At 46.4% G+C, this 18,359-nt stretch overlaps 1 protein-coding gene across 3 annotated transcripts in view; it reads left to right on the forward strand.

Moving 5' to 3' along the window:
- Nucleotides 1-18,359, forward strand: part of rps6ka1 (ribosomal protein S6 kinase a, polypeptide 1) — a 491,911-nt gene that overhangs the window by 358,940 nt on the left and 114,612 nt on the right. For all 3 annotated transcript variants that reach the window (XM_072501006.1, XM_072501007.1, XM_072501008.1), the window contains 2 exons: nucleotides 8,046-8,110; nucleotides 11,157-11,259. In XM_072501006.1, coding sequence (XP_072357107.1) covers nucleotides 8,046-8,110; nucleotides 11,157-11,259 — 168 coding nt within the window. The remainder of the gene's footprint in view (nucleotides 1-8,045; nucleotides 8,111-11,156; nucleotides 11,260-18,359) is intronic.

Raw genomic sequence — 18,359 nt, forward strand, 5'->3', positions numbered from 1 at the left:
TTTGGCTTCATCAAGCTGACACCAAACTGTGCAGAGGCCACTGCCAGTATTGCACACAAGCCAAGGAGAAGGTGTTCTATTGATGTGCCCAGACCTCCAAATAAGTTTGCAATTGCATCAAAGCCAGGCTTGCAGGACGTGGCAAGGCAGGCAGGGGTGCATGTTGAACTGGGCAGCTGGAGGATGACACAGGAAGGGAGAGCTGTGGGTGTGGGGGAGATTGCCTTTGATTGGCACTGGCAATCATGAAAGAAGGACCCGGCCCCAGCCCTTTCATTGGCCACCACAGGGAGAAACCTACTGGCCCACACATTGGGCGCTGGCCTCATCCTGCCATTAAATCTGAGTGATGGCGGGATGAAGCCTTTAAGTGGGTATTAATTGCTCACTTAAGGACTTCATTTGGGTCATAGGCAGGCAATCCATCCATCGCCTCTCCCGCCTGTGGGTGGCCTGTAAATTCCAGCCCAATGTTTAGGAGTAATTACATTGGGTTTATCGACTTCTGATGAAAGGTCATTGACTTGAAATGTTTTTTTTAGAAAATATTTTATTGAGGCATTTATAATTTTAACATTTTAAACAACAGAGATCCAACACACACAAAATCCCCACAATAACATACCCAACTCCCCCCAGCCCGAGACCCTGACTACCCATACATTCGATTTCCTGTCCTTATTCATCACTTCCATGCTCCCCCCCCCACTACTGCTGAAGGTCAATTCTTCCTGAAGAAGTCGATGAACGGCTACCACCTCTGAGCAAAACCCTGTAATGAACCCTTTAAGGCAAACTTAATTTTCTCTAGCTGAAGAAACTCTGCCATGTCACTGACCCAAACCCCCAACTTTGGAGGCTCCGAGTCCCTCCATCTCAGCAAAATCTGTCTCTGGGCCACCAGGGAGGCAAAGGCCAAAACGTCAGCCTCTCTCCGTTCCTAGACTCCCGGATCTTATGACACTCCATATATTGCCACCTTTGGACTCAGAGTCACCCTCCCTTCCAGGACCTTTGACATGACATCCGAAAATCCCTGCCAAAATCCCTTCAGCCTCGGACACGCCCAGAACATAGAACATAGAAAATACAGCACAGAACAGGCCCTTCGGCCCACGATGTTGTGCCGAACCTTTGTCCTAGATTAATCATAGATTATCATTGAATTTACAGTGCAGAAGGAGGCCATTCGGCCCCCTGAGTCTGCACCGGCTCTTGGAAAGAGCACCCTACCCAAACTCAACACCTCCACCCAACACCAAGGGCAATTTTGGACACTAAGGGCAATTTATCATGGCCAATCCACCTACCCTGCACATCTTTGGACTGTGGGAGGAAACCGGAGCACCCGGAGGAAACCCACGCAGACACGGGGAGGACATGCAGACTCCGCACAGACAGTGACCCAAGCCGGAATCGAACCTGGGACCCTGGAGCTGTGAAGCAATTGTGCTATCCACAATGCTACCGTGCTGCCCTTAAGAACAAATAAATCTACACTATATCATTTTACTGTAATCCATGTACCTATCCAATAGCTGCTTGAAGGTCCCTAATGTTTCCGACTCAACTACTTCCACAGGCAGTGCATTCCATGCCCCCACTACTCTCTGGGTAAAGAACCTACCTCTGATATCCCTCCTATATCTTCCACCTTTCACCTTAAATTTATGTCCCCTTGTAATGGTTTGTTCCATCCGGGGAAAAAGTCTCTGACTGTCTACTCTATCTATTCCCCTGATCATCTTATAAACCTCTATCAAGTCGCCCCTCATCCTTCTCCGTTCTAATGAGAAAAGGCCTAGCACCCTCAACCTTTCCTCGTAAGACCTACTCTCCATTCCAGGTAACATCCTGGTAAATCTTCTTTGCACCTTTTCCAAAGCTTCCACATCCTTCCTAAAATGAGGTGACCAGAACTGTACACAGTACTCCAAATGTGGCCTTACCTAAGTTTTGTACAGCTGCATCATCACCTCACGGCTCTTAAATTCAATCCCTCTGTTAATGAACGCGAGCACACCATAGGCCTTCTTCACAGCTCTATCCACTTGAGTGGCAACTTTCAAAGATGTATGAACATAGACCCCAAGATCTCTCTGCTCCTCCACATTGCCAAGAACTCTACCGTTAACCCTGTATTCCGCATTCATATTTGTCCTTCCAAAATGGACAACCTCACACTTTTCAGGGTTAGACTCCATCTGCCACTTCTCAGCCCAGCTCTGCATCCTATCTATGTCTCTTTGCAGCCGACAACAGCCCTCCTTACTATCCAGAACTCCACCAACCTTCGTATCGTCTGCAAATTTACTGACCCACCCTTCAACTCCCTCATCCAAGTCATTAATGAAAATCACAAACAGCAGAGGACCCAGAACTGATCCCTGCGGTACGCCACTGGTAACTGGGATCCAGGCTGAATATTTGCCATCCACCACCACTCTCTGACTTCTATCGGTTAGCCAGTTCGTTATCCAACTGGCCAAATTTCCCACTATCCCATGCCTCCTTACTTTCTGCAGAAGCCTACCATGGGGAACCTTATCAAATGCCTTACTAAAATCCATGTACACTACATCCACTGCTTTACCTTCATCCACATGCTTGGTCACCTCCTCAAAGAATTCAATAAGCTTTGTAAGGCAAGACCTACCCCTCACAAATCCGTGCTGACTATCCCTAATCAAGCAGTGTCTTTCCAGATGCTCAGAAATCCTATCCTTCAGTACCCTTTCCATTACTTTGCCTACCACCGAAGTAAGACTAACTGGCCTGTAATTCCCAGGGTTATCCCTAGTCCCTTTTTTGAACAGGGGCACGACATTCGCCACTCTCCAATCCCCTGGTACCACCCCTAAACATATGCACATGATTTGCAGGACCTCCCCCACAGCGCTCACACCTGTCCTCCACCTCCTCAAAAAACCTGCTCATCCGGGCCACAGTCATATGAGCCCTGTGGACCACTTTGTATTGGATCAGGCTGAGCCTGGCACACGATGAGGATGCATTGACTCTTTTCAGGGCCTTCTCCCATAGCCCGACTTCCAACTCCCATCCCAACTCTTCCCCCCACTTCCTCTTCACCGCCCCAATTGGAACCCCTTCCCACTCCATCAGTTCCTTATATATTTCCGAGACCCTCTCCTCCCCAACCCCTGTTTTTGACCTCACCTTATCCTGTAGCCGCCTGGGTGGGAGGCGAGGGAAGCCCGAGAGCTGCCACCGGACAAAATTCTGCACTTGCAAGTACCGAAACCCATTCCCCCCCTGGCAATTCAACCTCCTCCTCTAGCTCCTCCAGACTCAGGAAACCCTCCTCAATGAGTGGATCTCCAAATCTCTCGATCCCTGCCCGCTGCCACCTCCTAAAACCACCGTCCAAACCCCCCCCCCCAGAGCGTACCGGAGATTGTCACAGATTGGTGACCACACCGACGCCCCCTCCAGCCTCCATTGCCCCACAGTCTCAGGGCTGCCACTACCACTGTCTTGTCTGCCACTACCACTGGCTTGTGGAGTACCGAGTCAGCAACAATGGCAGAGATGCCGTTAACAAAGCCTTCAGACTCGTGCCCTTGCAAGATGCTGCCTCCACTCCCTCCCACACCGACCCCTCCCCCACTACCCATTTCCTAACCATCGATATATTCGCTGCCCAGTAATAATTAATAAAGTTCGGAAGGGCCAAGCCCCCTCTCTTCGCACCTCTGCTCAAGAAGGACCTTCTTCACCCTCAGGGCTTTCCCGGCCCAGATAAAACCAGAGATCGGCGCATTCATCTTACTAAAAAATGCCTTCGGGATGAAATTGGCAGACACTGAAACACGAACGGCAATCTCTGGAGGACTGTCATTTACACAGACTGTACCCTTTCCGCCAATGACAGTTGGAGCATGTTCCACCTACGGACGACCCCTTTCATTTGCTCAATCGACCTGCCCAAATTTAATTTATGAAGCTGACCCCAGTCCCTTGCCACTTGAATCCCCAGATACCTAAAACTCCCTCCCTCCACTTTGAACGTCATCTCCCTCAGTCTCCTCTCCTGCCCCCTTGCCTGGATCGCAAAAACCTCACGCTTACCCATATTCAGTTTGTAACCTGAGAACCGGCCAAATTCCTCCAGTAGCCCCATAATTCCTGCAATCCCCCCCCCCCATGGGTCTGTAAATAAAGGAGCAAATCGGCTGCATAGAGCGAGACCCTATGTTCCAACCCCCCTCTCACTAGCCCCCGCCAAATGTTCAATGCTCGCAGCGCCATTGCCAAAGGCTCTATGGCCAGGGCAAACAGTAGTGGGGAGAGTGGACACCCCTGTCTCATCCCCCGACACAGACTAAAATATTCTGATTGTACCCGGTTTGTCCTTGCATTCGCCACTAGTGCCTGATATAGCAACCGGACCCAATCGACAAATCCCTGCCCAAACCCAAACTTTCCCAGGACATCCCACAAATACTTCCACTCCACCCAATCTAAGGCCTTTTCTGCATCCATGGCCACCACCACCTCAACCTCGTACCCCTCCGGGCATCATTATTATATTAAGAAGCCGCCTAATGTTGGAAGTCAGGTGTCGTCCCTTCACAAATCCTGTCTGGTCCTCCCCTATTACCGCCGGAACACAATCCTCTATACATGTGGCCAAGATCTTTGCCAGCAATTTCGCATCCACATTTAGAAGGGAGATTGGCCTATACGATCCTCAGCTCCTTTTCCCGCTTCAAAATAAGGGAAATCGATGCCTGCGATAACGTTGGGGGAGAACTCCCAGCTCCTTTGACTCATTAAAAACCTTTACCAGAAGCGGCCCCAACAGCCCGGAAAGCTTTTTATAGAACTCGACCAGGTATCCGACTGGTCCCGGGGCTTTGCCCGATTGCGTCGCCCCCAACCCGTCTATAACCTCGCCAAGCCCGATTGGGGCTCCCAAATCCTCCACCAACTCCTCATCTATCCTCAGGAACTCCAGCCCCCCCCAAACATCGCTTCATCCCCTCCTCCAGGGCTGGGGTTTCCGATTTATACAATTTACTGTAAAACTCCCGAATCACATCATTCACTCCCACTGTATCCCTCACTTTTCCAATCTCTCTCACCGCCTCCTGTTTCCTCAGCTGGTGCGCCAGTATCCTGCTGGTTTTTTACTCGTATTCATACATCGTCCCCTTTACCCTCCTCAGCTGTCCCTCCGCGTTACCTGTGGACAGGAGCCCAAATTCTAGCTGCAGTCTCTGACGCTCCTTCAAAAGCCCGTCATCCCTAGACTCCGCGTACCTCCTGTCTACCTGTATAATTTCACCTACCAACCTGTCCAACCCGGCCCGCTCAGCCTTCTCCTTATGGGCCTGAATTGAGATGAATTCTCCCCTAATAATCGCCTTCAGTGCCTCCCAAACCACCCCCGCCGAAACTCATTTGTGTCATTTATCCTTGTATATCCCCGAATGGCCTCCCTTACCCGCTCACACGCCTCCTCCTCCACTAGCAGCCCCACAACTAACCTCCACTGCGGGCGCTGGGCCTTTCCTTTGCTGACTTGCAAGTCCACCCAGTGCGGGGCGTGATCTGACACCACTATTGCCGAATTGTCAGCATCTCCCACCTCAGCCAGCAGAGTCTTATCCATAAACAAAAAAGTCAATCCGAGAATACACCTTATGCACATGGGAGTAAAACAAAAACTCCTTACTCCTCGGCCTCCCAAATCTCCACGGATTGATCCCCCCATGCGCTCCATGAACCCCCAGAGTTCCTTCACCGTATCTGATACCTTCCCAGACCTAGACCTCGACCGGTCCAACCTTGGATCCAGGGTCGTATTGAAATCTCCCCCCATAATCATTCAATGTTAATTTAGGTCCGGGATCTTCCCCAATACCCGTCTAACAAACTCAACGTCATCCCAGTTCGGGGCATATATATTTCCCAATACCATGACCATTCCCTCCAACTTCCCACTAACCATAACATATCTACCCTCCGGGCCCGTTTCTATACTCCCCACCTTGAAGGAATTATTAACGCTTATTAACGAAGATCGCCAACCCCTCGTTTTAAAGTCCAGCCCAGAATGGATCACCTGTCCAACCCATCCCTTCCTTAACCTAATCTGATCCCCAACTTCAAATGTGTCTCCAGCAACATGACCACGTCCGCCTTCAGTTGCCTGAAGTGCGTGAACACATGGGCCCTTTTGACTGTCCCATTCAGTCCCCGAACGCTCCACGTGACTAGCCTGGTCAGGGGGGCACCCCTCCCCTGTCGATCAACCATTACCTCACCTATGCCAGTCTTCAGCCCATGCCCCGCACCTCCCTGGCCCGCTCTCGGGCAATTACCTTCATCACCCCTCTTACTCCTCCACTTAGAAAGTCCCCGCCCCATCATCAGTATAATCCCCTCCCATCCCCCCCCCCCACATTGATCTTCAGCTCACCCCCCACTTTGCTTCCGTGAACTAGCCCGCCCAGCTAGCATTCTACCCCCCACTGATTCCCCTCCCCCCGCTCTTAGTGCAAACAGTCACAAAAAAAAGACAAGAAGTAAAAGCAAAAAAACAATCCCACCCACGGTCCGAACACATAGACCCACCCCTCATCCCTTAACAAAGAACTGTAAACCAGCCTAACCCCAAGCAGAACAGAAAAAAAACAACTAAAGAAAACCCAAAGTTTTTCACAGTCCAATACATGCACTTCAGTTCTCCTCAATCAAAGTTCAAGGTCCTCCTGCTCCTGCCAGTCCATTCTCCTTAATAAAGTCTGCTGCCTCCTCCGCCGAGCCAAAGTACAGCTCCAGGCCCCCATAGGTCACCCATAGGCGAGCCGTGTGCAGTAGACCAAATTTAACACCCTTCTTGCACACGGCCGACTTGACCTTATCTAAGCTTGCCCTTTTCTTTGCGAGCTCTGCCCCCAGGTCCTGGGACATCCGAATCTCGATGCCTTCCCAGGTGCATCGCCTCATCACCTCATGATACGTTCCTTATCCAAGAACCGATGCAATCGTACCACCATCGCCCTTGGCGGCTCACCCCCCTGGGGCTTGCGCATCAGAGCCCTGTCCACCCGATCCACCTCCAATGGCCGGTAAAGCGCACCTTCCCCAAGCACCTTCTCCAGCATCTTCCCAACATACGCACCCACATCCGATCCTTCAATTCCCTCCGGCAAGCCCACAATCCGGATGTTCTGCCTACGAGAAGGGTTCTCCAGGTTCTCCACTTTTTCCAGCAGTCGCTTCTGCTGGTCTCGCATCAGTCCCATCTCCGCTGCCATTGAGATGCACTGTTCCCCCGCCAGCTCCTCCAACCTCTGGATCGCCTGTCCCTGGGCTGCCAGTTTCTTCTCCACATGATTAGCCACCTCCTTGATCGAGTCCATGGCCCAGGACAGGTCCTCGAAACTTTCCTTTTTTTTCCTATAAATTTAGAGTACCCAATTATTTGTTTTCCAATTAAGGGGCAATTTAGCGTGGCCAATCCATCTAACGTGCACATCTTTGGGTTGTGGGGGTGAAACCCACGCAGACATGGGGAGAATGTGCAAACTCCACACGGACAGTGACCCAGGGCCGGGATTCGAACCCGGGTCCTCAGCGCCGCAGTCCCAGTGCTAACCACTGCACCACATGCCGCCCTTTCCAAACTTTCCTTCCGCTGTTGAGTGAACTTCTCATTCAGGAAGCTCACCAACTGGGCCATTGACCACTGAGCCAGTCGGGCCGGACCCTGCCCATCCGCTATCTCCGCGTGCATTGTCCGCTCCTCACTCGCTCAACCAACTGGTTCGTTTTTTCCCGGGCACTTCTGGGCCGCACCTCCATAAACTAGGGGTCACTCTCATCTGCTCTCACTTCTGCAACTTTTTCCTCCAAACTTCCTGCTACAAACCGGCGTAAAGACCACCATGAGCGGGAGCTGCCAAATATGTGACCACTCACTCTGCCACCGGAACAACTTGAAATGTTAACTCATTAAAGAAGCTTATTGATTCCTGACCATTGTTACTTGAATTTATCCATGTTTTTATTTTTAGGAGCTGGCGTGGATGGTGTGGAGGAAATCAAGCGTCAGCCCTTCTTTGTAAACATAGACTGGAATGTAAGTGCCATATATGTTTTGATGAAATTCTCACCAAACCACATAATTCCAGAAGCCATAGGTTGAAATATGAAAGACCCATCTATTCGTTTCTCCAGTACCTCTCCAGTTCATGGATCTGATGTTTTGCTGTAAAAGGTCACAAAAGACCATTGCCTGGTGAAATTCTCTTTGTTTGAGGGCTACCTTACTGATTTCCATAGCAAAATGTGTCAGCAATCTTGTAAGGATCTCTTCAGAACAACCTAGTTTCTTCCATGGGAGGTGGGCATTGCTGCCTATCCCTAATTGCTCTCGAGTGGATGATGGTAAGCTGTCATCTTAAACCACTGCAGTCCAACTGGTGCAGGTGCACCCAAATCCCTAGCAAGAAGGATTCTGACAGTGACAGTGAAGGAAACATGACATAATTTCAGGCCAGGATACTGTGTGGCTTGGAGGGGACCTTGCAGGGATGATATTTTCATATGTCTTCTGTCCTTTCCTTCAACATTTTAGAGATATGGGTTTGGGTTTGGAAGATATTGACTGACAGAAGAGGCTTGGTGAGTTGCATCCAGACAAGTGGAGAGCATTCTATCACACTCCTATTTGTACCTTATAGAGCTGACTGGCTTTGGGGAGTCATGCGGCGAGTTACTCAAAAATTCTCAGTATCTGACCTCTTATAGCTACATATTTGTATGGCTGGTTCAGTTAATCTTCTGGTTACTGGAACTCCAGGGTGCTGATGGAGAGATACTCAGTGATGTTGATACTGTTGAATATCATGGGGAAATGGTTAGACTCTCTATTGTCGGAGATGATCATTGCCTGGCACTTGTGCAGCACAAATGTTAATTGCCACTTATCAACCCAATCCTGAATGTTGTTCAGGTCTTGTTGCATATGGACACAAGCTATTTCAGTAACTCAGGACGTTGGAGGAAGGAATTAATGGAGCAAAATAGGTAATGGCGTACATCTTTTATTCCTGCTGCTTTGTGGTTATGAAAACAGGGAAGTTGAAAATAGTCACTTTGTCCATTACTCATCAAACGATAAGACCAAGAGACTGGCTGCCAGTTAACAATTACAAGTGTGATAAACACAGGTATTTCTCATGGGCAATAAAGAGCTCCTGGTCTTCACAGTTTCATCAGCCACTCAATGAAGACAAACCCAGGAGGTTGCCTCAGATCGAGGTCGTGTCATGAATCTTTTAAAATTAGAATTATTCTTTTGACTAGATTATCTGTATAAAACCAGATTCGATGCAAGATTTCCCCTCTCCCTAACAGCACTGTCGGTGTACCTACAGCACATGGACTACAGCGGTTCAAGAAGGCAGCTCATCACTACCTTCTTAAGGGCAATTGGGGAAGGGCAATAAATAGCCTAGCCAGCGAAGCCCATATCCTGTAAAAATGAATAAATAAATAAAAAATTACGGAGTGATCATTTTGATCCTTAGATATTTAGGCACCCAACTACACCACAACAAAATGCAACATGCAATGTGGGGGTGACTGCTAGGATTCATTACAGTTATTTTCTTAAGCCAAGTACAACACCTAAGTTTTTTTTCTCATATACTGAGGCTCCAGTAAATGTGGCTGCTCTTGAAGGCTCTTTGCCGGGTTAACCATTGCTACTGACACATTTCTTATTGACTGTGAAATGCACTTAGAAGGCATGTGTGTCTAGCAGCTGACTGCAGTGGGGGCCCTACCTGGATCTCAAATAAGCTTCTTAAAGTAGAAATATCGGGCGGGATTTACCGACTGTTCATGGGAAATTCCGGTCCCATGGCGACACACGGGTGACATGGCAGTGAGGGGTGCTGTCAATGGGAAATCCTGTTGACAATAGCGGAACCAGTAGATCCTGCTAGCGGGCCAACTCCCCCGCTCAAAGACATATGGGGGGTGGTCGGTAAATCCCACCCGTCATTCATTAACACCACCATTTTAATAGCAATTAGGGAAGAGGGTGTGTTTGATTGGCATGCGAGTAATGTCAGGTTGCTGACTAATATTTTGACTACGGAGAGTAACCTAAAGGTTCAGAAGTTTACCACTTAGGGCTAGTAATTTTCATTTTCTTTAAATGCAATCTCCACGACTCAGTGTTGTGACTTGAGTGCAAAACTTAATGATTTACTAGCAACATGCCATAATAGCACAGGGTAATAAATCTCCAGTAATGTATTTCACCGGTTCTATCCAAAAGAAAATCGCATGGAAATCACAACATTTTAGTCAGTATTTTGTCTGGACAATATTCCAAAGTGGCTGCTCACAGTGTCATCTCACTCTTTTGTGTGCAACTCAGAGACTTTTTAAAATATATTCTTTGTGAACTTGCCAACTAATGCTTCAAAAACCCCTGGTGGTTTATGTTCTTTGCAAATAGAGCTTCCTGAAAATTGAGAATAAACATCTTTGATTTCTGATTTAATAATTTCTCAAAAATTATACAATGGGATTAAAATGTTGTCTTTTTTAGGTCTGACTTCTAGTTTCCTATCCAATGTAAACATTTGGAACAGAAACCTCTTGCCTGACAATTGGAGTTCATGGCAGTTATTTTAGTCTAGGTGAGCGTGGGCCCATGAGCATTTGGCAAAAATTATCTCATTCAAAGAGACAATAAAGATTGACAATAAAGTGTGGGGAAATGGGACTTCCATACTCACAAAGTTAAGGATAGGAAACATTGTTGAGACAAAGCAGAGGGAATGTTATCTGGCATCTGATCGGTGCTGCATCTAAGTTGGGAGTACTTGGTGAGGGAGGACTTGCATCTAAACTTTGCTTTACATGGCTGGGAAAAAGGTTTTCACGAAGCTGTTTAGAATAGGTTGCACTCTATAAGGCATGGATAGATGACTTCTGAATTTTTGATGGAACTGTATGAAGGGGCTGCTCACAGAGGTGTGCTTCATCTTCACACTGAGTGAATGCCAACCTAAAAAGCATAAATATCTCGCAAAACATTAAATGAGAATAAAATTGTAGGGCAGTATAGATTTCCAGCGATGTTAAATAGCTTCTTATGCTTCCAGAAACTCTACCGACGGGAACTGAAGCCACCATTCAAACCAGCTGTGGCCAGGCCTGATGATACCTTTTATTTTGATCCTGAGTTTACAGAGCGAACACCTAAAGGTTTGTACTGAATGCATATGTGGGGAGATTTATGACCTGATCAATTATGGGTCGTATGGTAGTACAGTGATTAGCACTGTTGCTTCACAGCGCCAGGGACCCGTGTTCGATTCCTGGCTTGCGTCACTGTCTGTGCGGAGTCTGCATGTTCTCCCCGTGTCTGTGTGGGTTTCCTCCGGGTGCTCAGGTTTCCTCCCACAAATCCCGAAAGACGTGCTTGTTCGGTGAATTGGACATTCGTGATTCTCCCTTAGTGTACCTGAACAGGCGCCATACTGTGGCGACTAGGGGATTTTCACAGTGATTATTATGGCAATTTAACTCTGTTCATCAAATGTTTTAAAACGTTATGACAGGAATAAAAACTTACAGCCAAATACTTTTTTCCAGCATTGAAATCTGAGCTGACTAATTCCAAAATCTGTTGTTTTTTAAACCTTAAATTCCTTACTGTCTTGTTTTCTCTCTATTTTAGGGTGTTAGAAATCATTTGGTACATTTTAATGAAGTGCTTGTAGTCTTAAGAAAGTTAACTTTAGGTATTTATTAACCACAAGATTATAAATGTGCAATAAAGGGTTCAAACTCGGAACTGTCTCCATGCTTACCTGTGCGCACAGCACTATTCAACACTAGACTGACCCCTAGGTGTGAGTCATGTGTTTCCTTAAATTATTTTAATGACCAAGGAAGCCAGCAGTAGCAAGGTAAAGATGTATTTTACTTTTAACAATAAGCTGCCCATGGCAGTAACAATATACAATCACAGTCCCTGTTGGGACAACCAAACATGCCGGTCCCCGCTCGATTTAACGAGCCCCAGCTGGGTGGGCCTCCGCCCCTACCTGGGAAGCTCATACCCCACGAACCCCACAGGGAGGTGGATAATGATTTTCTTGTGGGGGTTATGACAGTTATTGTGGGGTGGTTGTACTCAGTCCCACATTAACCTTTAATGGGCCAGACCCTTATTCTACACGTCCCCCCAAGTCTTTATCCAATGCATTTCAAATTATTCTTGTTTGCTCCTTGTATTTATATTGTTATTGCTACCCCATCTCTGCCCTTCAAGTCTCTGAGTTCATAGATTTAGGTGGTCAGGAGGCCTTCTAAATCTCCTTCGCACCTCTGTCTGAGGAGAGGTAGGCTCTGTCCATGCATATCACTCTTTGGCATTCCTTGGTATTCAACTGCTCTTTGTTGATTCGGCATCTGTGATGATAGATAGTTGTGGCCCCAACCTGTTTCTAGTAGGTGCACAAAGCTTGTGCACCTCTCCCTTTCAATTCTTGCACTTATTTCATCATGTGGGTCCTTTGTGATGAAAGATGGCATTTCCTGTTATCAGGCTATGTTTTTTCAGTAAGCCCAATTTCACATTTGGCTGTGTTGTGTGCTATCGGCAATTGATGGCCATTACTCAGTTTCAGCATTGTCTGGCTTGCTGGCTAGGAATTGCAGCATTTGCTCTATGATCATAGTGTTGACCTCATCTACAGTTGTCGGAATTGGATATTGAGGCTCTTCTGGTTGTTGGTTGCTCTCTTGTTTATCCTCCACTGAAGGTGTCATGAGAACCATCAGTGTGGTTGGTTGGTCTGACCAATGAGGGCTTTCCAGTACCTGTGGCAAAAATGGACAAAACTTGCTCTGCAAAGAGAGAGGACAGTTCAGAGATGAAGTCCAGTTAGGATATTATAGTCGAGATGTGAAAGATAAAAAAAACATATTCATCAGCTGGATTACTTTATAAAGTAATTTTTTGTGCTCTTCAAAATGTACAATGTTTCAGAGTAACAATGGCGGTGAGTCTATTCCAGCTAACTTCGAACAAAAGGAAAATCTTTGCAGGCCTTAATCTCCCATAATGGTGCTGATGTGGCCAAAGCATTAGTAGCCCTAACACAATGGTTTTGTCAAAGGAGTGTCAGTTAGTTAGCCCGACACCAGTGCCCCAAAACCAAAAGGGGTGGCACAGTGGTTAACACTGCTGCCTCATAGTACCAGGGACCTGCTTCAATTCCGGCTTTGGCTCTGTGTGGAATTTGAACGTTCTCACCGTGTCTGCATGGGTTTCCTCCGGGTGCTCCAGTATCCTCCCACAGTCGAAAGATAGATTGGCCATGATAAATTTCCCCTTAGTATCCAGGGATGTGCAGGTTAAATTATGGGATTACGAGGATAGGGTGGGGTGGACGGGTGATTGGATGTAGGTAGAGTGCTCTTTCGAAGGGTCAGTGCAGACTCAATGGGCGATATGGCCTCCTTCTGTACTGTAGAGATTCTATGAGTGTCTGATTCTATGAATCCTGACTCCAATTAAACCTCAAGATTCCAATCATTCTTTGTCTAACATTGAGGAATTACGTCACATGACCTCCCCCAAGCTGCACTGTGATATCGTCAATTGGAACTGAATTCCGGCAGTTACTGTTTTGACCTCTAATGTGAACAAGACTTCAGGCAATAACCTGTGCTGCCTTCCATCAAACCAGTGGCAGCAGAAAAAACTTAGGCCTCATCAAACCTGCCAACTGATGGAGCCCTGGAACTCATGCATCCCAACTAACATATTCTACCAGCCTTCTCCTGCTGTGGAAGTCTCTCTTTAGAAAAATGGAGCATCCTAGAATCAGCCAGCCTCCCCTCGGAAGGAACATTCCAGTTGACTTCTGATTCTGGTCTCTGGACACATGAAAAACACATTTTTATTTTATTTTGGTCGTGCCCTGAACCACCGTCCTTTTTCCTTGTCCCCCATTTTTGAGAGTAAAAGGGGTGGAAGTTGTGAAACCCTCTTGTGTGCGCGTGTATAAAAATATACCAACCCTTTAATTTTCATCTTACCTTAAGTTTGTTGTACAAGATATTAATATAGAGAACTGGAACATTTCAACTTAGTTGGAGAAAATAAGTCACATTTATAAAGGGGGAAATTAGAATGAAAAAACATCTTTCTGTTTATGGATGGGTAGAGTGTGGGGAAATCAGGACAATTAAAATTGACACCCCATCCTGTCTGTGACAATGCTCTTTCTTGATTGATCTATTAGAAACTTGCAGGTCTGTACAATTTATGACAGTGGTTGCCTTGACATCTTCTGCCATTTTGAGGAGATTCAGGGCTACACAAGTAGCCCTTAGTGGTTCCAGAATCAAACTTATGGCCAGAAGTGCGATTTCTTCTGGCCCATAGAAGTCATAGAATAGAAGTCATTGAATTCCTACAGTGCAGAAGGAGGCCATTCAGCCCATCGAGTCTGCACTGACCCCCTGAAAGAGCACCCTACCCAAGCCCACTCCTCCGCCCTATTCCTGCAACCCCACCTAACCTGCATATCTCTGACTCTTAAGAGGTAATTTTCTTTTTGCATGGTCAATCCACCTGACCCGCACTGGACTGTTGGAAGAAACCTGAGCACCTGGAGAAAACAAATGTGGACACGGGGAGAATGTGCAAACTCCACACGGTCACACAGTTGAGATCCAAAGAAACGAGGTGTTGGGCGTCTTGAAAAATATCAAGGTGGATAAGTCCCCAGGACCTGATGGGATCTACCCCAGAATACTGAAGGAGGCAAGAGAGGAAATTGCTGAAGCCTTGACAAAAACCTTTGGATCCTCACTGTCTTCAGGTGATGTTCCGGAGGACTGGAGAATAGCCAATGTTGTTCCTTTGTTTAAGAAGGGTAGCAAGGATAATGCAGGGAACTACAGGAGGGTGAGCCTTACGTCAGTGGTAGGGAAATTACTGGAGAGAATTCTTCGAGACAGGATCTACTCCCATTTGGAAGCAGGTGGTCGTATTAGCGAGCGGCAGCACGGCTTTGTGAAGGGGAGGGCGTGTCTCACTAACTTGATAGAGTTTTTCGAGGAGATCACAAAGATGATTGATGCAGGTAGGGCAGTGGATGTTGTCCAAATGGAATTCAGTAAGGACTTTGACAAGGTCCCTCATGGCAGACTGGTACAAAAGGTGAAGTCACACGGGATCAGAGGTGAGCTGGCAAGATGGATACAGAACTGGCTAGGTCATAGAAGGCAGAAAGTAGCAATGGGAGGGTGCTTTGCTGATTGGAGGGCTGTGACTAATGGTGTTCCGCAGGGATCAGTGCTGGGACCTTTGCTGTACATATAAATGATGTAGAGGAAAATGTAACTAGTCTGATTAGTAAGTTCGCGGACGACACAAAGGTTGGTGGAATTGCGGATAGCGATGAGGACTGTCAGAGGATACAGCAGGATTTAGATCGTTTGGAGACTTGGGCGGCGAGATGGCAGATAGAGTTTAATCCGGACAAATGTGAGGTAATGCATTTTGGAAGATCTAATACAGTTTGGAAGATCTAATACAGGTAGGGAATATACAGTGAGTGGTAGAACCCTCAAGAGTATTGACAGTCAGAGAGATCTTGGTATACAGGTAACTGAAAGGGACAACACAGGTGGAGAAGGTAGTCAAGAAGGCATACGGCATGCTTGCCTTCATTGGCCGAGGCATTGAGTATAAAAATTGGCAAGTCGTGTTGCAGCTCTATAGAACCTTAGTTAGGCCACACTTGGAGTATAGTGTTCAATTCTGGTCGCCACACTACCAGAAGGATGTGGAGGCTTTAGAGAGGGTGCAGAAGTGATTTACCAGGATGTTGCCTGGTATGGAGGGCATTAGCTATGAGGAGAGGTTGAATAAACTTGGTTTGTTCTCACTGGAATAAAGGAGGTTGAGGGGTGACCTGATAGAGGTCTACAAAATTATGAGGGGCATAGACAGAGTGGATAGTCAGTTTTTCCCAGGGTAGAGGGGTCAATTACTAGGGGGCATATGTTTAAGGTGTGAGGGGCAAGGTTTAGAGGAGATGTACGAGGTAAGTTTTTTTACACAGAGGGTAGTGGGTGCCTGGAACTCTCTGCCGGAGGAGGTGGTGGAAGCAGGGACAATAGTGACGTTTAAGGGGCACCTTAACAAATACATGAGGAGGATGGGAATAGAGAGATACGGATCCCGGAAGTGCAGAAGATTTTCGTTTCGATGGGCAGCATGGTTGGCGCAGGCTTGGAGGGCCGAAGGGCCTGTTCCTGTGCTGTACTTTTCTTTGTAAAAAGTCTTACAACACCAGGTTAAAGTCCAACAGGTTTGTTTCGATGTCACTAGCTTTCGGAGCGCTGCTCCTTCCTCAGGTGAATGAAGAGGTATGTTCCAGAAACATATATATAGACAGATTCAAAGATGCCAGACAATGCTTGGAATGCGAGCATTAGCAGGTGATTAAATCTTTACAGATCCAGAGATGGGGTAACCCCAGGTTAAAGAGGTGTGAATTGTGTCAAGCCAGGACAGTTTTCTTTGATCTTTGTTCTTTGTTCTTGTCACCCAAGGCCAGAATTGAACCCAAGTCCCTGGTGCTGTGATGCAGCAGTGCTAACCATGTACTACTGTGCTGCCCATACAGTGGTATGCCTGTTGTTTAAAGCCAGAGATCACTCTGCCATTGTTCTTTGTCCAATAGATCCGTAACACTGGCTCCTGTGTCCAATTTAAAGTTTGTGAGATGACTAATAACTGAAAAGCCCCCATTCCAAATGAAAATCCAGAATCTTTGACCTCGCCCAAGGAGCATGACTGTGCAGCCTCTTGGTGTGCAGTCTCGACCTCATGAATCATCTTTGCGTCTTCTGTGCATTTTGATGTTTTGCCCTTGCACAGTTTGTCAAAGTGTCCAATTTTGTTACATTGGACCAAAATTACGGGACATTGATCTTGCCTGTGGGGCTCCACAATGCTGCCATGGTCACATCCGTTGTTCGGTTAGGGAATTGCTTCCCTTGACCTGGACCTTTCCATGTTTCTGTGCTGTTTAACTAACTGGACTATGGGGTTTTCTTTGTACTACAGTTTACTTTTTCCTCTTAAAATGGATCCGTGCTGCACATGGAATCTAGACTGCCTAACAATCTGGATAGTTGTTTCGAGGGTAAGATCTTCCTTTGCTTGCAGCATGTCTGAGGACTGTGTTGTCTCCTACTCCTACAATGATTCTATCCCCGATAAGTTCGGATTTTAGGTCCTCATAGTCTTCGCCTTCAGCCATCCTGTATAGATCATTAACAAATCAGTCGACAGGTTCTCGTTGCTGCTGGACGTGCTTATTAAATTTAGCTCTTACGATGATTTTGCTACTTCTTAGGTTAAAAAAAACATCAAATGATTACAGTACTCCTTCAAATTTAGCAGATGATTTGTAATCCTCTATCGGGCCTACCAAATTTACAGTGTGTTTGTAAGTGAAGTTTCTTGTTTATATCCAGACCTGAAATAATCATGTATCTAAGGAATCGCTTTCTCCAGAGTCATCAATTATGTGAACGATCTGGGCCTTGGATAAGTCAAAATTGATCTTGAAGAGTGCATTTCTTATCAATGGTTAAAAATGTTGAGGCGTAGGTTTAGCTTTAAGGAGTTTCTGAATTTCAAGATGGTACCACCGTTTGTTTGAAGACAGAGGGTTTACCTGCACTTGCCAGTTTTGATGGGCTCCCACTGCAATGCCGCTTGCGCTCAGCCTCAAAAGAATTTTAACAACTGCTTGGATCGACTAGCTACAGATTTCTCCGATTTAGTTCTATGCTTTAGGTCACAAAAAAATTGAATCCTGACCTTTGCTGGTCTTAAAACTAATATTTCATCACTATTCTTCAGAATTATTATTTTTTCCATCTTGGAGCGAGTTCAAACATTATGTTCAGGTGCCAAGTTGGGGATGTGTGTTTTCTAACTTGTTTTTTTTTTTTTATTAAATATTTTATTGAAAATTTTTGGTCAACCAACACAGTACATTGTGCATCCTTTACACAATATTATAACAACACAAATAACAATGACCTATTTTATAAACAAAAAATGAATAAATAATAAATAACAAAAATGAAAACTAGCCCTAATTGGCAACTGCCTTGTCACAAGTAACACTCTCCAAAAATATAATTTAACAGTCCAATATATAATTATCTGTAGCAACGACCTATACATACTATACAGTATATATTAACAACCCTGAGAGTCCTTCTGGTTCCTCCTCCCCCCCCCCCACCCCTCCCCCCCC

This window comes from Scyliorhinus torazame, chromosome 1 (genome assembly GCF_047496885.1).
Source record: "Scyliorhinus torazame isolate Kashiwa2021f chromosome 1, sScyTor2.1, whole genome shotgun sequence".
NCBI lineage: Eukaryota > Metazoa > Chordata > Chondrichthyes > Carcharhiniformes > Scyliorhinidae > Scyliorhinus > Scyliorhinus torazame.